The sequence below is a fragment of the Portunus trituberculatus genome, chromosome 50 (genome assembly GCF_017591435.1).
Source record: "Portunus trituberculatus isolate SZX2019 chromosome 50, ASM1759143v1, whole genome shotgun sequence".
Taxonomy (NCBI): domain Eukaryota; kingdom Metazoa; phylum Arthropoda; class Malacostraca; order Decapoda; family Portunidae; genus Portunus; species Portunus trituberculatus.
In genome coordinates, this window is record NC_059304.1 from 4,639,442 (window position 1) to 4,666,613 (window position 27,172).

Consider the following 27,172-nt stretch of genomic DNA (forward strand, 5'->3'; position numbering starts at 1 on the left):
TATAGGAGTGAGGTTTCTTGAAATTAAACAAATTTCAATCTCATATGACTTTAATTGATTCTTCATATCAAATTGTCATAAAAATTAATAAGTGCCTTAAAATGTGGGCAAAATTCAACTTTTAAATATTGAGAATTTATTTTACACAAACCCTTGTATATATCACTGCTGCAGTGTATGTGAAGGCAAGGACTAGTGGAAAGTGCATACAAAGCACACTTTCACCTGTGTTTACCAGTTTTGTGATTCATTCTTGAAATTAGCACACTAACAACAGTAATCTTATGTCAGTAAATAATTGCCCCATAACCTACAAAACCTTAAATAAAGAATATACAGTCCTCCATATATATATATATATATATATATATATATATATATATATATATATATATATATATATATATATATATATAATGTGTGTGTATTAGTGGATATTTATCTATCTTTAGTACAACCACATAATTCTATCTTCTACAATTACAAACCAAGACAAGAGTAGGAGTTATAAAATGACTTTGTTGTTATTCTCATGCTGTCAAACAACAAAGTTGCTTATAAGTGACATGAATTTTGTTGTTAACTTATAATTTAGGAGTACTATGCAGTTTCTCTCTCTCTCTCTCTCTCTCTCTCTCTCTCTCTCTCTCTCTCTCTCTCTCCACTGAATTTATGACTAGTGAGTAGAATGTGATGGCAAGAGGAAACTCAGTATGGAGACGTACTTTATTAATATTGTAATATTTCAGTTGTAATCTTGCTCCTTTATAGAGCTGTTCTTGCTATCAAATTTCACTCCTACAGAGATGAGTTGCATTTACCATTATCAAAACTCAATTATTTCTGTATACAATATTTCTATTGTTTAATAGCTTATTTGATTTAAGCCTCCATTACTTTTTTATCAGTTTTATGGGTAGATATTTGGTACTGTTTAAAGCAGGTATGTTTATCTTTTATGAATTTTTTTTGTTTGAACAGCTTCACAGATAGGCACACCATGATTAGGGAAATTTTGTCACTTACATATTTTTAATATGTTATTTTATGCTTAATTTCTCATGATATAGATTTGAGTTTATGATTTAAAATTGCTCTCAATTCTTTAGTGGATGACAAATGAAACTTTCAACCATTGAATAGTGCATGACCTAAACATGAAGTCACCAATCCTTGCAAATTGTTCATAATTCATCACTCTAGCTAGTACATGATTCTTCATTGTCCTTGATATGTCTTTGTGGTTGATTGATGTTGTTAAATAAACATTATTACAATTTTTTATCACAATAACTGGCAGAGTTTTATTTTGGCTCCCTTTCTCCTGTCATTTGGGAAAGAATTGCTAAAACTTTTTATCGTGGAGTTGCTTTATTCTTCACCTAAGTAACAAATTTTGTCATTAGAGCTTCTCTTGTTATTTGCATCACTCTTTAATGTTACTCTTACTTTCACAACCTTATCTTTAACTCAATTGTAATTTGTAATCATACAGTGGGACCTCAACTAATGAGATTTGCCTATGACAAATCTCAGATGTAAGCCATCACTGGGATGGTTGTTGGCTTTAGCGTGTGAGCTAAAATCTGAGTTTGAGTTAGTTCCAGGTATGCCACTGCTAGTTGGTCAGGCAAATGCCACATCCATTCAGCATCCCACATCCAATGCTTTCAGTTCATTCCCATCCATGCCCCCCTTGTGAAAACATTTCTTGTGCTGTGATGGCATTTTGTGTTTTTATGCAACTATTTAGCCAAATTTTTTTTCTGACCATGTGTATTAAGCCTGTCCACTCTCCACCTCTGCCAGCATCTTCCGTTTCCACAAGTTGTTTAATTTCTAACAACTACTTACAAAACCAGTTTATTTCTGTACATTACATCTTATTATGTTTTTTTTTACGTTATTATATTTTATTATGTTTTTTATACAGTATTTATTTATCAAAACTTTTTTGTTTAAAAACAAAAGTGTTGTTAGGGTTGAATGAATTAATGACATTTCAGTTCACTTCAATTGTGAAAATTTATTTTAAATACAACCAAATTGAGTTATGAGCCCCATCACAGAAAGAATTAAACTCTCCAGTCGAGGTACCACTTTACTACTACTTTTAAAAATAAGATCATTTTGATTTTGCTATAATTTCAGGTTCACTGACCCAAGATTGATTCATCACTTGACCTATCTTGGCAACATGGCCTTAAGAGCACAAATAGAAACCTGCAGAGACATGGAATTATGTGCAACAAGTTAGTAATTAATGTTTCTTTTGCAAACACCATGGAAACTCGATAGGAAATGCACTAGTAACCTTGATTTCTAATATAGTATATATTAGATTTTACAAAACCTGATTCTTGTCTTGAAAATGTTGGACTAGATATCACACATTGTAGAACATAGCACAGTGATGTTTGACATTGGCAGATTGTCACCAGTAATTTAATATACTAAGTTTTCAGACCATAATAAAGCTAATGGAGGACTGTTTTGATAGGCATCAACATTTCAATCCAATGTTGTATTTGTATTTAAAAACATTACAACAAATGTAGTTTTAAAAGGTTTAAAACATATACCAGTTATTTAACAGCTTCCCTAAAACACTTTTATATCCACATTATATATACTTGATAAACATTTCACATAACTCATAGTGGGAATGTTTGAAATTACTGCACAACAGTAACTTATTATCACAAGTATTAAGAAAATTCACACAGTTCCTTTCCAAATATTAATTAGTGATCCTTGCATCATAAGAAAAAAAGATTTACCCAACTGTCTGAATAAAATCTGAAACCACATCAATCATGTCATATTTGCATCCAGTTGAACATGAATTTAATGTGAAAAATATTTGATTATTTTGATTCTTACTTTTTTTAAACATTGCTAACTTGTAACTAACAGTGCTGTGTGTAACTCCCACTGAAAATGCATGTAAGAAATCAAAGAAATATTGAGCAAAAAAAAAATAATAATAATAATAAAACTATATATATATATATATATATATATATATATATATATATATATATATATATATATATATATATATATATATATATATATATATATATATATATATATGAATAAAAACATTCATATGCACAATTGAGTTGACAAATTTATTGAGATAATTAATATATTCCCTTCTTATATACCTTCAAATAATCACTTTTCCCTAACTTATTATCCTTATCTTTTATTTCAGTTAAATTGTAGACCTCTCTATATTGGTAGAGGCTTTTGTCAATTTATTGTTATTACAAATTTTGCAAACAACAGCTCTCTATGGTAATGTGATGCTTCCAAAAGAGGAGCACTTCCAAAATTTTCTCGGTGTTTATGGAGTCAGTCTAAAAGAAAAAAAAGACATTAAATACCCTTTCCTTAGCTCATTAAGAAATGGCTGTTGGTGCACATACACAACCATAATGGTGATGGTCTTCTCATGACTAGGCCATCTGTATTATGGATCAGTGCTTTTTTTTCTTTTTATGACTGTAAAATCACACAAGTATAAAGCCATTAAATCACAAACATTTCAAAATCACATTCAAATCACCTTTCCCAACTTAATCAAAACCGTAAATATAGTTTATCACTCAAATATAATACTGTGAACTCACCTTGTCATTAGACATCTCATGTAATACGCTTAGGAATTTTTTTTTTTTTAATAATGATAATTGTTACTTTAAGATTATTCTACATAAAAATCCTGAAATTAGTGTAGCTGCATACAATGAAATTATATCTTTGATGAAATTATACTGTATAAGAATCAAATTTTTCCATTGATAATTGCCAGCTGAATAAATAAATATACATTTCTCTCAATTAGAAATTTTTCAGAGGAACAAAAAATATTACTTTTAAAACCTACACACTAAACAGTGATTCTACTTGCTAATGAACTGGCACTTCAGTCAACCTGCATTTTCCCCATAACCGTCAAGCACTAATGCCCTGGCATTTTTCCTAAATTTCTTTAGTCTCATTGAGTATGTACTTACAATCTTGAGTGAAGGGAATGGAAAATTATGCATTCATTAATCTTTTAGTCCTACTAAATGTTTTGAAAATTACAACCATTTGGTTTCATTATTGAAATGTTCAATTTGTACTCTAAGTAATTCACTCTGAGGAATAATGGCTGCAGAAAATAGGAACTTAAAAGTCTTTGCTGTATCAATAAATCTTTCTCAGCTCACTACCAAGTACCAAATTTACAATAGTCTCAAATTATGTGTGAAATTCATAAGTAATGGCTTCTTATCCTAAAGAAAATAACTTGATTATGTACATTGGATGACTAAGTTGTGTATCATAATAAAACTAAAATACTTTATCTGGTAACTGCAGAGAATAGTTTAAAAACTACCACAACCCAACAGGATTCCATCAATCTTCATCAAATGTGGATCAAAAGATATAAGAAATCTAGAGTATAGAACAATCATGTATTTCCATGCATCTCTCACAGCAATCTCAACAGTGTGTGTGTGTGAGAGAGAGAGAGAGAGAGAGAGAGAGAGAGAGAGAGAGAGAGAGAGAGAGAGAGAGACTCCCTATGGATTGAACTTCCTAGTGATAATGAATTTGTAAAAACAATTGTCACTGATTAATTAACCAAATGGACCTTCATCAAGCTTTATGGTCTCATTCAATTCGTATTCAGAATGGTTTCTATAAAACTAATTTTTTTCTTTTCTTTTTTTATCTAATGGTTGTGTACTACCATAATGTCACAAATAAACACCATACTTTCTTGAGTATGAACAATATCCAATTTTATGAGGTGAATCTGATATCAACCTGAAAGTTGCAGATTGAAAAAAAAAAAAAACATTCTTCCCAGCTGATCTGGAAAAGCTGACAGCCTATAATTTTAACCAGAATGTGAATTCCACCATCTTACACTATGCACAACTTTCGAGGCAATTTTACATTGTAATCACCTCAACGATGGGGGAAATTAAATGCATTCTTTGTTAATCTTGGCCCATTTTTCCTTCTTAAACTAAATAGAGCCAGAATATCTCAGATCAGTGAAAAAGAGCCTGCTTGGGGAGTCCTGTACTGAATCCATCCTGAAGTAAATGTGACAAGAATTGTTTATACAAATACAGTCATTAAGGAAAATATCACAAACATCCCATAATGGGATGTAAAACTAGTGAGTTGAATATATATTATATATATATATATATAATTACTAAATAGTATAGTAATAACTATCATGGAGGTTTTTAAATAATCAACCTATATTTCATATTGTCATGTGCTTAAGAGTTGTCAATACATTTCCTACTTATTGTACATCATAGTGACCCCTTGTGTTACTATTGGTCATAATGTAAGGCATGTGAAGTAACCTTGTCAATACATCACTCCTGGTGTAGATACGGTTGTGAAGTCAAGGCACATACAAGATGTATGAATGGGTATGTGATCCTTTCCACAAAATTTATATAACTTGTATTATTACGAGAAATATTGCAGTTATGAGTGGCTAGCATATTCTCATCTTCTAAAAGTAATGATCACCAGTCATCATTAAGGAAAAACATTGTGGTAAATAACTTATTCTAAGAAATGGATCATACATCCATTCACACTAGTGAGCCTTAAGACACTCATCTTTAATTTGTTGTGGTAAACAGCAAGATCTAGAATGTGTGTAAGAAAAAAAAATAGTTGAGAGCCTCCTCAACCATTCTTTTCAATTTCTATATGCTTATTCATTCCTTCTTACTACAAACCAGTTAAGATATCAAAAACAAGTTACTAAACATAGCACTGTTACAAAACCATTGTCCTATCAATACATTTCCCCTGACTTAGATTTTTCTCTAAATTAGAAAATCATATTGTACTATGAAATAAAACAGGCTACTCTAAAACATTACAGAGTGAAATTTTGGCGTCTGACACAGGGCATATATCTATTCAGTCCAAATTGTAACTTTATAAGCAATCAATTATTGAACCAAAGCAAGTTGTTTTCTTTGCCTTGAGGTAATATGAATTACCGCTGTTCCTACAGCTACCACAACCTCTAACCAGAGGGAGCAACTGCAGATAAAAAAAAATCCATGAGCCCTATCATATCCTAACACAACCTACTTTCAGAGGCAGTGTCAGGACAACGATTCTGCACCACACTCATCTGTATTGCAAGAGGTTCTCCTAGCTGTAGCTGCCGCTTTTCAGCAAACTTAAGGAGCTGCTCAATGGTGATGCTGCGGATATCAACCTCCTCCTGCAGCCCCTGGCGCTCCTGTAATAAGGCCACCAGCTCCTGCGATGCATCTGAAAACACCACACCATAAGAATCAGATTTCCAAAAACTGTAGTGATAATTAATAAAAGCTAGACTGTATTGGTAAAAAGAGGCAAGTACAATGGAGACTCAATACTCAAACTTAATTAATTCCAAATGGCTGTTTGAGTATTAAAAACTTTGATTAATGATTTGTACATACTGTAAGTGAAGGCTGGTGATGGATAACTTAGAAGAGCAGGGGAGGAGGAGGGAGGTAGCCAGATGATGAGTCACCATCCATGAAAATGTCTTTTGTAACTTTTCTCCTGGTTTGATTCCTGTAAATCCACTAATGGAGTGCTGTGGCTCACTAACACTTGCACTGTCACCATATTCCTTATTTTTACCACTAATAAGCCTCTTTGGTGTCATCGTAAGTTTCTAAATGAAAACTGCTGACAACGCAGAAGATAGTTGTTTATCTCAAGACTGTGGCAGGACTAAAGTCCGTTTATCCAAAGAATCCAGGCCGAAACTGCTAGTTCGGTTGGCAGCCCTGCCCACCCCCGCTGCCACTAAACCTTCCCGACACTTAAATTTTCTTCAAGTACATTTATTTTTCTTCACTTAACTCAATAGATATACAAGTTTATAGCTTGAAGAAAAATAAATGTACTTGAAGAAAATTTAAGTGTTGGGAAGGTTTAGTGGCGGCGGGGCTGGGCAGGGCTGCCAACCGAACTAGCAGTTTCGGCCTGGATTCTTTGGATGAACGGACGATAGGAATGTGCACTGGCATCCGGTATACTGGTATTGCCAGTACAGGTTGAACCTCCTTAATCCGATATTCTTTCATCTGGCAACACCTGTAATCCGGCAAAATTTTTGTTTGCTGGAATTTTTGAATTGGCCGGAATAATTTGCCGGACCGCTGCTAGGACACGGCAGCGCTGTACACTGTGTTTTCGAGCCCGGGCATTCTGGGTCAAATTTGGATCAGTACCATGCCTACCATTGCAAGCACCACCACCCCAGGTGCTTAAACATCTTTTTCTGTAATATTTGCCCCTAAACATGGCTTCCAAGCGACCAGGAAGGGATAGGCCGGGAGCACACTAGCAACTTGTCGCATCCACACGATGTGGTCGTGTTTGGAGCACACTGGCGACACGATGTGGCGACCACATAGCGACGGAGCACACTGGTGAGGCAACGTGGCGACCACATCGCTGAGTCACGCCCCCACCCTTCGAGATCTCAGTTTCAGCATGGACTCCGAAGATGAAACACTTGCATTACTTCTGCTTCTGCGGCGCCGCCGTCGTCGCCGCCAACAGAGAACACTATGGATGCACTCAATTACTGCATCAAGGCTGACTAATGGACAATTTTACACCGTAATGGGTGACTTAAGAGCAGACAGTGCAAAACTCTTCAACTACTTCAGGATGTCTCAAATAAGTTTTATTAATGAGCAAGGGGTGTGTACCCAAGCACGTGCCCACCCTGACTGACTGACAGTGGCAAGTGGCGGGAACAACCACTGTCGCTAGTGTGCGCGGGCCCGGCGACAAAGCCACACCACACCTGTGGCGGGGATGAGCGACAGAGCCACAGTCGCTAGTGTGCGCGGCAATGCTTGAAAACAATGGAAACCTATGGGAGACCACATCCCCGCCACACGATACTGTGGCTTTGTGAACCAAAGAAAACGCAAACATATGACAATATCAGTGCAACAGAAAGTGGACCTATTGAGGAAGCTAGATAAAGGTGTTTCAGTGCAGACCCTATGCCAACAGTACAACAGTGGGTAAGTAAGTATATAGAGGGTTTTTTTGGAGACCACCCACAGTTCAGAATTTTCCATGGTCCGCCAAGTCTAAGGTCCGATGGTTGCCGGATACCTGTAATACGGTATCAGAACAGTACAGTGGCGGCTGTGAGAAGGGAGATGACAGAGCTTTGTATATGACCAAATTTGCAGCCATTTGATCACCAGATATTTTCACCACTAATAATCCTTTGGTGTTAATGTAAGTTCATAAATAAAAAAAAAAAAACTACAGATAGAATGCAGGAAAATGTTAAGGCATTTTCAGTAGCGGCACAGGAGGTAAGTTTTCACAAATGCGAGCAAAAGCCTTTGCTCTCGTTTGGCAAACGCTTTTCAGCCAATCAGCGTGGAGCAACACCATCAACCTCATGGAATGAGATCAAGGAGTTACATTTTGAATAAAACTGAATTGTAAGATATATGTTAGGCCATAGAAGTGGGTACTGTAGATGTAGATTTTCGTTTACATATTGTGCAGCATACTGGAGAGAACCGATATAAAAAATACGGCGTGAAATAAATTAAGGAGCTGGTGACATGTCACATCTATCCATCCTTGTTGTGGGTGTCTGATTCCATACTTCTAGTCATGACTTTAATACAATAGTTACTTTTCTATTATTAGGTGAAAAAAATTATATTATTATTGCAAATCCTTATATCAAAGTAATGAATGCTGGTAAAATACATTATCTGTTAAGTATTGACATAATTCAATTATATAGGTGTCAGGAAACCGCAGCCATACATCTAAAATGGAACACCTTCAAAACAAGCCCGCGTAGATCAAACCACTTCCAAGGAATGAAGACCTGTTGTTTTTGATGAGCATTGCGCTGCTTGGCCCTCGGTATATACAAATGATGAAACACTGGTGACCTATAATACTCCCCATCAAGGTATAAATCTCCAAACTTTTCCACTTTGCTGTTGTGTTTACGTCTTGACCACAGCGCTGGCGCAAGCAACTGATGTGTACGATAACTTCCCCCAGGGATTGAGATCACAGTTACACGGTCGTCTGGCACCACCGACGGTGTCTTCCCCACCGTCCTGTTAAACGTGAACTCAAACATGTTTGGCCTTGTGGTGACACTACTGAAAACGCCTTTATTCTGATGACCGCTACAGCATAAGTCACAACTGGCAGAGGAGGAAGGGGGATGCCAGGGAGCCTTTGTTTACAACCATGTGTGTGGACGTTAGATTATCAGGTATTTTTTCAAGTTTTAAATTGAACTTTTGTTGTGTTGGAGTACAGTAATACTTCGCTTAACGGACGTTCATTTAACAAATTTTTGGTTTAACGTACTATATAAAGTTTGACCAAAAAATCCGCATAACATACAACCACATCCGTTTTAGTGAATTTTCTGAGTTTGAATTTGCCAGGTGAGGGACCGAACGCGGTAGCTTCGCTGTAATTAGCTGGCTCCCCGTCTCTGTCTCTAGCGCTCCTGGAACTGCATCCAAAATTCTTTAAAAACGTCAAAGCAGCCTCTTGCAGCAAAATGGCATCCATGAATGCTTGGAGGGATGGTGACAAGGTTGCTCTGAGGTTGCTGGGAACACCACTCGCTTTGTTTACTCTCAATGGAAGTTTAAGTCAGGGGTTAAACTTGTTATAATCAGTCCGCTAAACGAAATTTCGCTTAACGAAGGTCTTTATTTTAGGAACGTAAGTAACCCCTTCATTAAAAGGGGTTGCCTGTATCTTGTGTTTCATATCCATTTCGAGACTTCTAAGTTAATTCTTTTCAGCTTTCTTATTTTTACTTTTGGCACCCATGATCATGAGGTCTTGAGTTCACAAAACTTAAGAAAAATACACACTGCCGAGGAGCACAGACACATACATACACAAAGGATGAACAAAGATACACAATGCAAATTGAATGTTCGGGTGGAAGCGAGTAGCTGAGCGATCGCTGCGCCACCTACCAATGGCTATTCATATCTTAAAAATATCTTTGTATTTTGAGGCATAAACTATATGAAATTTTTCGTCGTATATCAAAAAAATTGTATGTTGGAGCGTTCGTATCTCGAAGTATTACTGTATGCCTCGGACAGTTCCTCCTCCTTTCTCCATCGTCTCTTTCAGTCTGCTGTTACTGCCACCTCTTCATGGGCTATTGACCATGTCTTCTAAATCTCCCCTGCAAAGTCTTTCTCTATTTACTTCTCTTGTTCCCATACTACAGGATGGGGCGCAGATACTTCCCGATTTGAGAATTAAATAAAAACCTGTTCACACTTCACAATTCTTTATTCTTCTTTTATGCCTTTCACACAACATGGGAGATTTACTTTTACATTGTTTTAAAAACAATATCTTTTAAATGTCCACCTCCATTGTCAATACACTGATTCAGATGATTTTGGAAGCTTTGGTCTATTCTCTCCAGCATGTTGAGCGGTATATTGGCTATTTCAGTTCAGATGGTGTTCTGTAGGTCTTCCAGGGTCTGTGAACGGTCGTTATAAACCAGGGATTTGAGATATCCCCACAGGAAATAATCACAGGGGGATAAATCAGGTGAGCGCGCAGGCCAATTTAAGTCTCCTCTCAGGGAAATCAGTCGGTCGGGAAAAGCTTCTCTCAGGAATCCCATTGAAATGCGTGCAGTGTGGGCACACCCTGATTTACCCCCCTGTGATTATTTCCTGTGGGGATATCTCAAATCCCTGGTTTATAACGACCGTCCACAGACCCTGGAAGACATACAGAAAGAACGCCATCCGAACTGAAATAGCCAATATACCGCTCAACATGCTGGAGAGAGTAGACCAAAGCTTCCAAAATCGTCTGAATCAGTGTATTGACAATGGAGGTGGACATTTAAAAGATATTGTCTTTAAAACAGTGTAAAAGTAAATCTCCCATGTTGTGTGAAAAGGCATAAAAGAAGAATAAAGAATTGTGAAGTGTGAACAGGTTTTTATTTCATTCTCAAATCGGGAAGTATCCGCGCCCCACCCTGTACTTGCCACCCTACCCTTTTTCTTTATGGTGCCCCTCTTGAGTACGTCAGGCAAGTTTCTTGGTCTTACGTTTGACTCACCTCACTTGGCACCATGTTCTCTCTCAAGGACACTGCGCTTTGCTGCCTCTGCCTCCTACAGACCCTCTCCCATGTGTCTTTTGGGGTGCTGACTGCAAGACTGCTTTCACTGCATACTGTGTTCATACTTTCAGTCCTTGATTATAGCTGCCATATCTATTCCTCCACCTCCCCCCTGTCCTCACCCTCCTCGACACTATCTATCACCCAGGGTTGGAATGATTTAAATAAAATAATTTAAATCAAGTGATTTAAATCAGAGTAAAAAAAATCCTAATTTAAATCAAAATACCCATGCTGTCAAATAATTAAATTTATTAACACACTATATAAAAAGTAGTCATTGCATTAAAAGGAAAATGGGATGAACCACTTATACTGGCCCTAGACCTGTACTGTTTCTGTACAAATCAGGGTACTCTCAGACACCAGTGAATTATTGGCATGCCTTCTCTTACAAAGCAATGTTGAAAGCATGGAATCCCATTTATTTCCCAGTATATGGGCTCCATTATAAATACTGTATAAGGATTATTTTTTTCAAGGAAAGTACAGAATTCCATTTATTTCCTAATATATAGGCTCCATTATAAATACTGTATGAGGAAGTTGTTTTTTTCAGAAACTGCAATTTCATATTGTCAAGTACGTACACTACAAGAAATAATGAAATCCCAACTTTTGTTCTCAAACAATTAATTTATTCTCTTTATTACATTTGTCTAATAAAAACATTGGTTTCTTTCATATTTTCTCATTGATTTCTTTCATATTTTCTCATTGAAATTCCTGTGTGTTTTCTGTACTTAAAACAAAGTGTAAATAATTTCACATATGAATCAACTATAAATCAATGGACTAATGTGGTATAATGATGCTTTTGAAGTTTTGAAATTAAAAATTCTTTTTAACTTGGGTAATGTGTAAAAGCAACTTTAAACTATGCTCCCATAATAACATAAAGTGTTTAATATAAAATGCCATCACAGTATGAAAAAAATAATAACTTGGACATCGTGAAGTGATTCGAGTAAAAAATATTTAAATAAAAAAAATTGATTTAAATAAAAAAAAAAAACACCTAGTCTCTGCCTTCTCTTCCCCAATGCCAGGCCCTCTTCTCTCTCCACTGTTATACCCGCTCCCTCCAATTCCATTTCTCAGCTTTGTGCATTCCTTCTTCTGTCTCCGGTCTTTGTCCCCTTACCATCCCCTTTTCCCTCTGTATGCATGCCCTCCTGTCTCATCCTTCTTCCCCCCCCCTTAACCCGCTGTCATTCTGTCTCCTCTACCCCTCCGTGGCTTTCCCTTTCTCTTTCCTTTTGCTCGTGTCTTTCCTGCCTCCTCCAAGTCTGCCACCCCTCCTTTTGTCCTTCGCTCCCACTTCCTGCCTCACCTTCCTACTCATTCTAATAGCGTCCATGTCTACACTGATGGTTCTAAGTCTTCTACTAGTTCAGGCTGTGCTGTTCTTTTCCCTGATACCTCTTTCCAGTATCAACTTCCTCTCGAGGCTAGCCGACTTCACTAATGAACTGTTTGCAATACTTTTTGCCCTCCACTGCATCCTCCACTCCCTTGCTTCTTCTTATACTATTTTTACAGACTCTTGGTCGTTCCTCTCTCTTTTATCCTCTTCTCTTCATCCCCTTGTCCACAACATCCAGGACTGGTTGTTCCATTTTTCTGTTTGTCACAAAACAGTTAGTTTTTGCTGGGTGCCTGGCCATGTCAGAATCCTCGGTAATGATGTTATTGATTCTTTGGCTCATGACACCCATGTTTATCCAATAGTTGCAGCATAATGCTTTTGGTGCTTGGCACATTTACCCCCCCCCCATATTACAATTACAGTATTTAATGAAATATATGAGGAAGAAGATTGATGTAGTTTTGAATTAAAAGCAACATTAGGTAGTAAGGTGCTCCTGCACATTTTCTTTTGATTGAAAAATTAACATTATTTGCAGGATGCTGTGCTAAGAATTGGTGATGGCACATACACTACTAGCCAAATGAGTACACATCAAATACAGTGAAGACTCAATACTCAAATGTTTTGAAAATCAAACTTTTCGATACTCGAACACAAAAGTTCAACTTGGTACTCAAACATCTACACACATGGATGTAAACTAAGCCTCCTGGTCTCTACCTCCCCGCTGTTGTTAGTTGTCCCGCCATGGTCGTGAGAACAACATTCTCCTACATTCTGTCTGTAGTTTATCATTTAGAAACTTAAAATGGCACTGAAGAGGCTTATTAGTGGTGAAAATAAGGAACCACACCAGGAGACAAGTTATCAGATGTTTTCAAGGATGGTGACTCATACTCCGATGAAAAACCTCCCTCCTCCTCCCCACCCTTCTCCCCTCCTCTCCTACGTTATCCATCACCAGCCTTCATTATTTTAGAGTAAGTACAAATCAAAATTATTAAAAATTTATATTGAAATTTTTGTAAACTTGAATTTTGCTAAGGTTAGAATGAATTACCTGACTTATAGTTATCAGCAGTCAAACTTTTTCATACTCAAACAGCCATTTGGAAAGAATTAAGTTCAAGTATTGGCTGAAATACAAATCATCCTAATTTTGGGATAGACTTGACAACTCTCTTTTTCCCCTGTAACACATGATGGCAAACCTCAGCTTGAGTTGAAGTGGCTAAGGAGTGATGGATGACTTCACTGCTCTGGTGTCAACTCGTGACTTGGCACATTAGGCTTTTTGTTAATATTCTTACAACATGGCTAAAAAGCTTATTCTGAGCAAGAAAATATCTCATATCACACCACTGCATTTAGTAAACACTGGTAGAAATGGAATTGCTGATGCTGCAGACATTTGTGCTTAAGTGCACAGTGAAGAAATTCATGATGGTAGTCATGACCTGCCTGAATACGCAGTTTGTGACCATGTAGCCAGTAAAATGTTATTTAAAGACATTATGAAAAGACAATCTTAAACTCAATGCCATGATTTTAAACTGTCTTAGATGATATTTTCCTGGCTACATGGCCATGAACTGCATGTTCAAACAGGTCACCACCATGATTTCTTCATGGTAGAAGCTTTATGGGCACAAATGGCTACAGCATAAAAAATATAATTTTTACACATGTTCATTAAATGTATGCAGAGCTGTTACTTGATATATTTTTTTTACTGAGCAGAAGGTTGTTTTTAGTCATATTGTTAGAAATATAAACAAAATAAGGCCTTACATGTGGCAAGTCACAATTTCACACCAGAAAGTCAAGCTGAAGCCTGCCATCATGTGTTACAAAGAAAGACGAGAATTGTCACATAGTCAACATGTACTATTCACCTGTTTAAATCCACCCCAAAACTAGGGTGGTATGTATGTAGTCAAGTAAGTAGTTAGTGATTACTCATTTGGTTATTACAGTACAGCTGTGTGCAGTGACTGTCAAATCAGTTGGAACTCATGGGACCCTTGCTTTCTTGGGCAAGCTGGAGGCCCCAAGCAAATGCTTGGTTTGCTTGACTGTAAGGAACACCTCTATAGAGTTGTATGTCTATATAATAAACAAATCTACAGTCAATGACTAAAGTTAGGATCTGCTACTGAATAGTTTTAAATGTGATGGGATGGTGAATGTGAAAAGAGCCTTAGATGCAAGACTTTGTGAAGCAAGGAAGAATGACAAGTGACTATATGTTGAAAATATAAATGGTAGTTTCCATGACTAGGGTCTACCATGCTGTACTGGAAAACATATCGACTGACAAGCAAGCTGTTTCAAGTTATGTAGCTCATTATGTTCCCAGTAGCTACTCAAGTTTCACCATATAAATATGGATGATGTCCATCTTATTAGAAACTGTAAAATACATAAAAAATATTTAAAGAATTCTCTGAGAAATTACAATTTTGAGACAAAATACATTGACAACAGTTTGAAAATTACCTTGAACTATGGTCTCAAGATCCTCCTTCAACTGCTTGAGCGAACACAAAGGTAAGCTGGACACTGCAAAGAATAATGCTCATGTAAACTAATTTTGCATTAATATAATACTATTACAGTAATTGTAGTCACAAAAAGTAACCCATCATGAAGCCAATGTAACATCAATATACCACAACAAGAATAAGCAGAAAAACTTTCACTAAGCCAGACCTTTTAATGCATTTGAAATAGTTTTCAACAAACGTTTAACATAAATAGATACATCCCAGTGTTACTCATTTTTACGATAATTTTGAATACATTAAAAGGATTTTCATTTCTAATGTATGACCACTAAACACTGATAATATATCTGCCTAAGAAAACTTTGATATTTGTTATCTACAGTATGTATACTACATTGTGGCCATTTAATCTACAGTAAGCCTTTGATTGATTTACATATTTGCATATTAGTGACTTGTTTCAACTGTGTCTTAGATAAATACCTATTACTTTTAAAGTTCTTTTTTTGTGATTGTGTTTGGTATTACAATTAAGATTACTATAAAGCTACAAAATAAATTAAGATCAAAGCTGCTGGACACTGTATACATCTTATGTTGGGGCAGCTAGAATAATAAGTGACTAATATAACCTCTGATAATTTACATTTAGAGTAATACAGTTAATAAAATAACAAAAATAGTCTTGTCCTTTTTGGCTATCAGAAACAAACTTACCTACACTACAAGATATTTGTTTAGAGAAAAAAAAATGCACTACAGACATCTAGATTTGTGTGTGGGAATATTTCTCAACAATAAGATCACAGGAATCAGGAATAGGCACTTACATTCCCGAGTGGGTCTCCTGCGCCAACACCTCTTCTGTGAGTGTGTGTGCAGGAAGGTCTGCTGCTTGCAAGGGGAATCTGCATCCTCAATGGTCACTAGAGGCTCCTGCTCCACTCTGTGTTAATCAAATAATAAATTAGATAGTTTAATCCATAAAATGATTAAAGTAAAGAGCTTGGCAGTAGGTACAGGCAATCCCCGCTTAATGAAGGTTTACACAATGAAATTTTGCTACAACAAACCTTTCCTTTTACTACCATCTGCTCGTTTAACGAACACCAAACTCGCTTTAACGAAATTCTATCCAGATAATTTTTTCCAAGTTTGAAAGCCCGCCATATCAAGCAACCTGACAGGCTTTTGAATACACCAGCGCCTCTCGTGGACAAAACGCACACCACTCACTCCCTCTACTTCAAAACAATAACAGCATCAGCAGCAGCTTGTCTGCCCTCGCTCAACATGCCACCAAAACGCCCTGCAAAGTCGCCTAGCATTGCTAAGAAGACCAGGAAGTCTCTTACTCTCAAAGTGAAGCTGGATATTATTCACAGACACAAGAGAGGCAAGAAAACTAATAGCATTGCTCGCCACCATGGCTTGACTCCATCTACTGTCTCTACTATTTTCAAGTCAGCAGACTTTATTAAGAAGGCTGGTGAGACCATATCTTCCTTGCAAGCTAAAAGAACCACCTGACTCTGCATTGGATAAAATGGAAAGCCTCGTGGAAATGTGGTACGTAAGTTTTGTATGTGGTACAATGTTTACATTCCACAGGTTGCCAGCTATTGTCTTTCCTGCTCCACTCTCCTTCTTTCATAAATATAAGATCATCAACATTATAAAGTTACTTACATACATACAATAGTGTACATTATAATGACTTAAACTGCCTAAATGTTTAACTTCATAATTTTTACTTTCATTAAACCTTTCAATGTACTATGATGCATTCTCACTTTGTTTACTCTCAATGAAAGTTTAAGTCAGTTGTTATAATTGGTTCACTTAACGAAAATTTGCTTAATGAAAGTTTTTTTTAGGAACATAACGTGTTCGTTAAGCGGAGGTTGCCTTTATTGATAAATATTCACATTTTCCATAATCACATCAATGAGATTATCAAGAAGGTAATAATTTGAGAAATATAACATTTATAAGGAATATATTTGAATGAAACCATGAAAATATTGATTCATAAAAAAATCAAAAGTAGGAGATTTGCATAATGAGAATTTGCATATATCAAACTCATCTTCCCATTACAGAGTTAGGTATCATTACCCATCTCCCATTTCTTAATTCTCCAAATAGTATATATTACAGCAGTTTTTCACAAAATAATAAATCAATAAAGCAACAGTAAAGTACTTTGGTAAAGATAAATTGTAAAATATCCCAAATATGAAAAGATGTAGCAGTAGAACAAGAAAATTTGTGATAGCAGGTAGCGAGCAGTACAGCATAGAGACTGGTGGTGTCACAGATGGTGAAGTTTCACTCAGGGCCACCCAGGGACAGAGGAACAGACTTAAAACAAGCTTGCTGAGGCTAAATACATACACATATTTGATGGTACTCCACAAACAACACCACTGTGCCAATGGCATCTTCACAAGCACAGCATTTACAGTGAATAATCAGTGCCACATAGCTAGCAGCACCCCCTACACTGACCTGTCTCTCTTCTGATCTGGGTTAAGGTGACCTCTGACAAATAGACACACTAGCTAAACCTAAACCTCTAGAATATAGGTACAGTTTATGGCATCCCCCATGATTCCCTCTGGTAAGAGGGAAAAACACTGGCTTGGTTGATGACCTCTCAATAATTGTTGCTGCCAGGCAGGTCAAGGCCAATATGAGTGAGGTTGCTTAGTTCATCCTCCCTCTCAGGAAGGTAATACACCTGCCATCTAGGGTCCTACATGAAATCCACATATATTCAGTTCAAATGTAAATCCTAATAGAGTTAAAAATGCTTTGAGGAGCGTCTCACGGAGTCTTGCCCATGTCAAGATCAAGATCTTCCTGACTGATGTCATACTATGTGAATTATTAGTATGTATAACCTATGATATACAGGCAACCCCCGCTTAACAAACGGGTCACGTTCCTAAAAAAATGTTCATTGCGTGAATTTTCGTTAAGTAAACCAATTATAACAAGTTTGACCCCGGACTTGAACTTCCATTGACAGTAAACAAAGCAAGAGTGCATTATAGTACAGTAGAAGGTTTAATGAAAGTAAAAATTATGAAGTTAAACATTTAAGCAGTTCAATTTAGGGCTAAGTCATTATAATGTACACTAATGTATGTATGTAAGTAACTTCATAATGTTGTTGATCTTAAATTAATGAAGGGAGGGAGAGTGGAGCTGGAAAAATGCTAGCCAGCAACCAGTGGAATCTAAGTAAAGGACACATCATTGCACTGCATACAGAACTTATGTACCACATTTCCACAAGGCTTTCCATTTTATTCATTGCAGAGTCACGAGTTCGGGTGGTTCTTTTAGCTTGCAAAGATACGGTCTCACCAGCCTTCTTAAAAATAGTACAGACAGTAGATGGAGTCAAGCCATGGTGGCGACCAATGCTATTAGTTTTTTCGCCTCTCTCATGTCTATGAATAATATCCAGCTTCACTTCAAGAGTAAGAGACTTCCTGGTCTTCTTAGCAACACAAGACAACATTGTAGGGCTGGTTGCAGGGCGTTTTGGTGGCTTGTTGAGTGAGGGAAGACAAGCTGCTGCTGGACTCTGTTATTGTTTTGAACTAAGAGTGGGGAAGGGTATGGGAGTGAGTGGTGCGCGTTTTGTCCACGAGAGGCGCTGGTGTATTCAAAAGCCTGTCGGCTTGCGTGATATGGCAGGGCTTTCAAACTTGGAAAAAATTACCTGGATAAAATTTTGTTAAAGTGAGTTTGGTGATCATTATACGAGCAGATGGTAGTAAAAGGAAACCTTCATTGTAGCAAAATTTCATTGTATGAACGTTCGTTCAGCGCGGGTTGCCTGTATTGTTGACTTTAAAGAAAGAATTCTTTTGTGGTGTAATATCTATCATCATTTTGTTTATATGTGAGAAGATGTTTGGGGTTTGATTTTATAGCCTTTGTTGCCATAGACTGACCACCAATCAATGTCTCAATACTGAACCTTGGTCTCATAGAATGCAGGCTTATTTCCCGAGAATTTTGGGGGGAGAAAAGATGCATCTTATGAGCCATCAAATACAGTAGTGTACTCCTGCAGAAATAAGCATGTTGTAGGTAGTCATTCCCTGGCATATATTTCTGATCCATAGCCTTCCCTTCAAGACTCGAACCTGATTTTTCAGAAATATTTTCCCACTAATGGTACAGAGGATCCTCATGATTCAACCGTTCGCAGTTTGAATTATCGCCAATTCAAACTCAGTTAATTAATACCTCAAGGTTCGACCAACTGACTCGCCAATTCGACATTCATATCTCACACGCCACCCGCCCGGTCAAATCCGCCGCCACCTCAAATTCGTCCCAAACCCGCCAGGCAGAAGTGTAAACCAACACTACCCTGTGTGTCACTTAGAGGAAACATCACACTAGCACTTTTCCATCAACTTTTTCTGTCAACTTTTGTCGACGCTGGTCGTCACACACAAGCTCGCTTCCGCCTTTGTCGTGTTTGTCAACTGTAAACAAACATGGCAGACCCTTCATCCCCAGCAAGCCGTTGCTATTTTTTGCCCTTTAATGTTCCCTATGAGAAACTCTTCAGACAGCTTTGTCCACTCATAAACAACAGAGCTGCTCATCTTGACCAGTTGTTCCTTGGAAGTTCTGCCTTGGAATGTCACAGTCCTAGAGAAATGTAAACAAACAACTGAATTACTTTTCACTGTTAGGCTAGGACAAAAAATATATACCGTATTTTCCAGCTTGCAAGACGCTGCATCTTGGAAGACGCACCTTAATATTTGAAAGAAATTTCTAAGAAAAAAAGTCATTCTCATACAAGAACACATTCACCATATACTCAACCAATGAACGCAAAAACATAATAAGCAAGGAGTCTACAAGACACTATTGTTTCAGCAATTATTACAAATTTGCTGGAGCACTCACCACAAATTTACAACTATGCAAATAAAAACACCATAGATAAATACATATACATAGTGAAACAGTCCATCTCTTCTTCTTGTTTTAGTGGTGGGCAATGGCACGTATTGAACGTATTGTTTACATTACAGAATCACTTGTCCAATTGCCGAAACCGAACACGTCAGTGCTGAAGTTCGTATTTATTTTATTTTGCAATCGTGCTTCACAAGCTTTATCATTGTGAATATAATTCACAAGTGGAGTTTTGACTCTTGCTTGAATGAATAAGCCATTTGGATGTTCTATTAATAAAGGTATAAGGGCACCTGGTATGTGTGTGCATTCATGTGCATGTATGTGTGTGTTACTATGAGATGAGGGAGCGGCCCATTTTCTCCACACGCCGAGTAGGCTCCAGGAAGGATTATGGCATTGGAAATACTTATAACAGCTAAGTACTGAGTTTACATAATATAAAAGGCTGAATTAAATAGTATTTAAGCTAACATCATAATATAATGACTCAACATACAAATCCAGGTCACTATCGGTCAAGTGTCCAAGCTCACTTGAGGTTGGGTGTTGCCATACAATACAACATTCGTCTTGGAAGACGCATAAGTATTTTTCAGGATATTTTTTAGGAAAAAAAGTGCGTCTTGTAAGCCGTAAAATACTTTATAGTATACAAATATATTTACATCTACTTATCAAGATTCTATTGATTTGAGATTATAGCATCATTCCAATTAACGAGAAAATTAATTTTATTATAAAAGTGTTAATTAGAAACCATAGATCTTAATTTGACTAAAAATTAACGCTAGAGGAAAACAGTGCGCTTCGTCTGACTCAAGATGACGGAAAGCCATCTCCAGCCCCAGCCCTAAGAAGCACAATTTCCTGCCTTTAAAAGATAAGCTTGAGCTTATAAGAAAGTGTGAGGTAGGTATAGCTCACAGTGTCGTTGCAGCGCAAATGGGTGTCCTTAGATCAACAGTATCAACAATTTGGAAGAATAGGGACAAGTACTGCGAGACTGCTGAAAGTATTCTTATTTCCAAAAATGTAATGTGTTTAATAAAAAAAGTTAGATATAAATGAAACCTTTTATAGTACTGATTTAGTCTAAGTTAGTGTTATTTAGAGGTTATAGTGATGTTTTGAGGGGGTCTAGGCTGGACGTTGATAAGGACCCCTCTAATTCTTAAGTATCTTATGGGAAAAATTGTTTCACGATTTGAATAAACTCTGATTTGACCAATGAAAAACCGCCCTAACCCCGTCATTCAAATTGCAAGGATCCCCTGTACAGTGTGTCCCACATAACCCTTCCTGGCACATTTAGATTAGTCACACATGATAAAATTTGCATACACTCAACCCTCATTTACCTGGATTTCTGTTTACCTGGACAATGTCCAGATAGTAATTTAATAATTTGAGTTTGGATGGCCAAGAAATGAATTCAAACAATGCATGCCTCACGTACAGTACTGCCAGAAAAAACAGCCAACAGATAACGGTGCATTGCGGAAAGTAGCTGTAAACAAGTCCAGCTGACACTCATAAACACAGAGTGCTGCCTGGCATCAGTGAACAAGTTTGTGCATTTTTCAATACCTTAGAACTCTTAATTATATCTCCCAAGAGGATACTAGCAAATAATAAAGTTTTTAAATGCAAAATATTGGGATCTAATAATTATCTATTCTAAATGCATATGAGTCTTCAAATGTTAGGTGAAATCCTACACTGTATATTCAGAGCTTCAATCAGCTCATTCATCTTTTTTTTATTTCAATGTCTGCCAAAACTGGATGCATCTTATGAGCCATCAAATACGACAATAAAAAAATCAAAGTAACTAGAGTTGCCAGTGCTTGTGAGGAGTATGATGTGATCGAATAAACTGTGTCAAACATTAGTAAACCAAAAGATAAGCAGATAAAATATTATGCCAAATACTGTGTGGATGCATCATCAAGTAGAAGTAGTAAAGATGCACCAAGGATAAACATAAGAAGTAGAAATAATGCTGCATTAGATGCTACCGTTATAAAGTGGTATGTGCAGCAGAGATCACTTGGGATCAATGTCCACGGCATTGAAATCCTTGCAGCAGTTAGGAAGTTGGCACATAAATTGACATAGAGAATTTCAGGGAAGCAATGGGTGGCTGTGTCAATTCCACAACTGACAAGGAATTTTTAATGCTACTGTGCAAGGTGAAGCTGGCAATGCAGACACACCCAGCATCAAATGACATAGCTGCATGTTGTAGTAGCATACTCACTGTATTTCACGTCTATGACATCTATGAAGTTTTTTTTTTTTTTTTTTTTTTTTTTTTTTTTTTTTTCCTTTCTTTCTTTCGGGGAGGGATGGGGGTGCCGGGTTAAGCTATTACAATTGGTTAGTTTTAGTGTTAGGTTAAATTAGATTAAGTATGTTTAGGTCTAGTTAACCAGGAAAATCAAAATAGACAAAACTTTGCATTTCTTCAAAAAATCTGAGAAGACAAACAACCATACTTGCACAGTGAAGAAAGTTTGTTGGAGTTTTGGCTTGTAGCTCCAAAAATATTTGACTGAAGCACCCTTTCAAAGGTCAGCAAGAAAGCCGTTATTTACACCACAAGGTTTGACGTTTCTTCCTCAAGTTTCTTTTTGCAACACACAGCAACTGCAGTCCATGCTACAGTCTCTTGACAGACTACATCACTGGCAGACATAGACATCTCCATGTAAACAAGGCTAAATCATCATAGTAACCAGCGGCACACAGAAACAAGTGAGCAGTATTGCAGTACAGTTTGGCCACGTTATTTTTTTTCAACACCACTACTGCAACACATGGTTGATACATTATCTTATTTATTTATTCATTTTATCTATTTATTTATGTTATGGCCTATAGTGCCTAAAGGTATACTTGAAGATCATACATGGGAAGTGCTGTTCAGCTTCTGCCTGTTAGTGGTGCAGGAAATTTTGTTTATAGTTGTACCCATATTAGGGCCCATATCACCATCCAAGCACATCTTTGGTGTAACCACCTAGAACCTGAGTATCATGGTGACATATAGGTAACTTTAAACCACTCGACAAATGGCATAGCTTCAAAGCGGTAAGTGGTAGGATTCGAACCTACAAGTGGACGTTTGCCCAATCTCACGCTCACCACCTTATCCACTACGCCACCGCCTCCCTAATGCATAGTGTGTGCTAGGCTTTACTTTAAAGTGTCTGTCGCTTTGGATAGACCATACCCTGTCTAGGAAAGGAGGCCTAACACCTATTGACTTCAGTTTGTCAACCAGGATTACGTGGCTCACAACATCAAAAGCTTTACTAAAGACAAAGAATATCACATCTACAAAATGTCCATCATTCCATTTTAAGACAGAATTATAAGCGGTGATCAGTTGGTCTTCAACTGAATGTCCTGCTCTAAAATCTGATACTAGGTGACTATTTGCTTGTCAACTAAAAGTTCCAATATCTTACAGCACACAGATGTCAAACTTACTGGGTGATAATTCAGAGTGGATTGAGACCCTTTCTTAAATATAGGTATCATAGTGGACATTTTCCATAACATAACATAAATAATAGGATAACAAAGGGCCACCAGGGTCCATCTAGGTTATCCTGTATCAGTCGCACAGCGACCTCGTCATCAGTACTTAAAGATACACTTACAAGTACACAATACATTATATACTAATTCTAAATATTTGGCCCATTAACAGGGCTAAGTCCTGCAGCGAATTCCTCTACAATCTGTGATCCCCATACATGGGGATCATGTCTTGTTTAACTATAGTAAATTTCTTATAAAAACTATCATGCAGCGCTATACATAATTATAAATCTAATAAATTTAAGTGCTTATCTAATCTGTTTTTAAACATTGTCAAACTAGTGCTATTTACAACCGTCTCTGGCAATGCATTCCAGAAGTCTACCACCCTATGACTAAAGAAATATTTTCTTATATCTAACCTGCAGCCTTGCTTTCTAATCTTCCTGCCATGATTTCTAGTCCTACTTCCCTCCTCTAAGGTAAAGAAAGATCTCACATCTATGTAGTTTGTATCTGAGAACATTTTAAATAACTCTATCATATCCCTCTTATACATCTCCTCTCAAATGAAAACATGTTTAATTCCTTTAATCTATCTCTATACTCCAGGCGCTTTAATGCTGGTATCATCCTAGTTGCTCTTCTCTGAACTGCTTCTAACATGTTGATATCCTGCCTATAATGGGGTGACCAGGCCTGTATGCAATACTCTAAATGGGGCCTAACATAGGAATTATATAAGCTACGCACCACTTCCTTACTTTTATAACTAACATTTCTATTTATAAAACCCAGGATCCTATTTGCCCTATTTCTTGCTTCTAAACATTGCTTTGAAAATTTCATAGTCCTGTCTATCACTACTCCTAAATCCTTTCCCTCTACTGCCTCTAGCCAACATCCCTCCATCTCATAGCTAAAGTTTGTGTTGTCTTTACCTAAATGCATAACCTGACACTTTTTAGAATTAAACTCTATCTACCACCTGTCTGCCCATGCTATCAGCCTGTCCAGGTCTCGTTGCAGAAGGAATACAACTACAACGCAGTGACACGGCAAATATCAGGTACAATGGATATGTAAACTTGCGAACAAATTCTTTAACAAGTCTGGGATGAAATCCATCACGACACGCTGGAAGCTCCATCTAGAGTACCAGTCAGTAAGTTTAACACAGCGTCAAGAGTGCAGTCCACAATGGTCAGAGTATTATCACAGTGCTGGTGTTCCTAAGAGTGGAGTAAAGGGTGTGTGGAGTATACTGCAACAAATGCCTCAGTTAACAGAGTTACCATGTCAGTACAACTAGTGGTCAGGATGCCATCTTCCTTTGTCAGGGGACCAATAATAATTATTGGTTTTCCCTTCAATTTGTGACCAATGTAAGAGTGAACTAGCTTAGGATTAGACTCAGCTCTTCCATCAGTTACTCCTCATAGTCAGTCTGTTGGGTTGGGAAGCAAGATCAATACTGACAATTGGCAATAAAAAAAATCATTGAAGGATTCAAGAGCTTGCTGGGAGTGTCTGCCAAATTTGTCTCTCTCACATTTGAAATGTTTCCAGGCTTCCTTTTTCCTAGTAAGCAGTGCCTGTGGAGGCTTGAAGTTCCAAGGTGGATTTTTCCTTACTCAGGATAACAGTTCCGTACTGGGTGGGCTTTCAGATAGGAGATACCCAAAAAGTACATTCCTCCTTTCGTCCATAAGTTCCTATGAAAAGCCCACATGGTGTAAATAAAAATATAAATAACAAAAAATATGGGGCCTATTTTTTTTCTTTTTTAGTAATTACTTTAATTACTGTTAGTAATAAAATTTCATAGAAATGAAGTATAAACTGTATATATATATATATATATATATATATATATATATATATATATATATATATATATATATATATATTCATGGTTAATAAAATTCGATAGGAAATATCCTGGTCAACAGTCCTACCCGACCTGGTTAAATGTCCTGCCCTCCTTGTTATGTATGGATAGATACACAAGCTTGGCTCAATAGAAATCCCGATTCACCTGTAGCATCAAGAGGGTTGGTGAATTCTTTCCATCGCCTTATATTATCGCATTATGTGTATACAAAGGGTTTTGTGAAGGTCTGGAAGAAAATAATAGAAAAATAAGGCGCCTGAGTTGTATTGGGCCATTACCATCAGATCTGTTACATTGAAATAACTACTTAACTTATTTAGCATCAAAAAGTTAAGACCATGAAACTTTATAAATGCATTTATTGTTATCATCATACTTTATTTTCTAGGCATTTGGGTAACTACTTTAAAAGTTACCGTATATACTCGTTAATTACTAAAGGCTTCTCCTCTTTCGACTAGAGAAATAAATGATAATGATGACGCAGGAAGTTAATCAACTTCAAGGTAATGATGACCATGCACACGCTATCCACACACATACACAAGCAGGTTATTAGTGCATACGGAAGTGAAGAAATAAGCTCATCAAGGGTACAAAGAAAGGTAGTACTTCGGCAATTATGGCTGTAACAAACCCGTGCGGTCACTATAACACACACCTCATATTGAACTGCAGCTCTTCCTTCCTCTTAGCGTCCACCACTGACCCGGAACCCAGCAGTGAGAGCACGAGGGCCAGGAAGTGGGAAGAGGACCTTGGCCGGGCAGCAGCTACCTCACACACCCCTCACGGTCAACAGCTGACAAGGGACCTGTGCCTGGACTGTCTTGGCCTCAGGACTCTTTCTTGTTTGTTTTATCATGTCTCAAATTTCTTAACTCTTGCAACCTTCCATACATATAAAAAAAAAAAAAAGTTTTTTTCATGGTATAATCTCTCCCCTCGAGACTTCTGGCACCTAGCCAAAAACATCTCCAATAACTTTACTTCCGTCCTTTATTTCATCCTGATGGCACCACTGCCATCTCATGTCGCTAAAGGCGGGTTCACACTTGTCAATTTGCGGTATAGTTTTCGACTGAATATCGGTGCCTAGTGAGTGGAAAACCAGAAGCAAAATAAGACCAACATGTTGGTCTTCTTTAGTCGATTTGCGACTTTGTTTTCGTTGTGACGTCACGGAGGAATGTTTGAAAATGAGGTTTCCATGTAGGCAAGATTTTGAAATTGGTGAGGGACCCTAAAAGTGAATTCTGCAGCAAAAAGTGCTTTCGCAAATAGGAGTTCGATGAGATGCATCTCTCTATGTAGGATGTATCTGGAGGTGAAAGTTTAATACTTTTAGTGATTTAATTTGATCGCAATCGTCGTCACCAGAGGAAGATATCGTGTTGGACCGCCAACCAGCCGATACTTCCCGGTCGCTGTGTGAACATGTTCCGATTAGAAGGGCTCAGTTGATAATTCTAGCTACTTGCAATTTCAGTTGCGTATTGACACGTATGAACCCGCCTAATTCTAAATCTTTAAAGGAACTGGCATTCCAAATACATTTCCATGGCCAGCTTCCCCTCGCAAAAATATATTAAATAAATAAACTTCCTTAAGTTAACTTAGGAAGCAAGCCAAACCAAAGAAATTTT

At 37.2% G+C, this 27,172-nt stretch overlaps 1 protein-coding gene and 1 long non-coding RNA gene across 2 annotated transcripts in view; one reads left to right on the forward strand and one right to left on the reverse strand.

Annotated features, from left to right (window-relative positions):
• Positions 1–6,428, forward strand: part of LOC123499475 — a 41,162-nt gene extending 34,734 nt beyond the window's left edge. The window contains exon 2 of the long non-coding RNA XR_006672990.1: positions 6,145–6,428. This is a non-coding gene — a long non-coding RNA (uncharacterized LOC123499475). The remainder of the gene's footprint in view (positions 1–6,144) is intronic.
• On the reverse strand, positions 33–26,353 carry LOC123499474. The gene is made up of 4 exons (XM_045247483.1): positions 26,188–26,353; positions 15,952–16,067; positions 15,114–15,176; positions 33–6,324 (listed from the first exon to the last, which is right to left on the reverse strand). Exons 1-4 carry the CDS (start codon positions 26,190–26,192, stop codon positions 6,125–6,127), a joined length of 384 nt encoding a protein of 127 aa, XP_045103418.1. The 5' UTR covers positions 26,193–26,353; the 3' UTR covers positions 33–6,124.
• Positions 26,354–27,172: the final 819 nt, after the last annotated feature.

Coding starts and splice junctions, on each gene's coding strand:
- LOC123499474 (XM_045247483.1), bottom strand. Junction 15,177..15,951: donor CAGGAGACCCACTCGGGAAT/GTAAGTGCCTAT, acceptor TATTCTTTGCAG/TGTCCAGCTTACCTTTGTGT. Junction 6,325..15,113: donor TCTTGAGACCATAGTTCAAG/GTAATTTTCAAA, acceptor TGGTGTTTTCAG/ATGCATCGCAGGAGCTGGTG.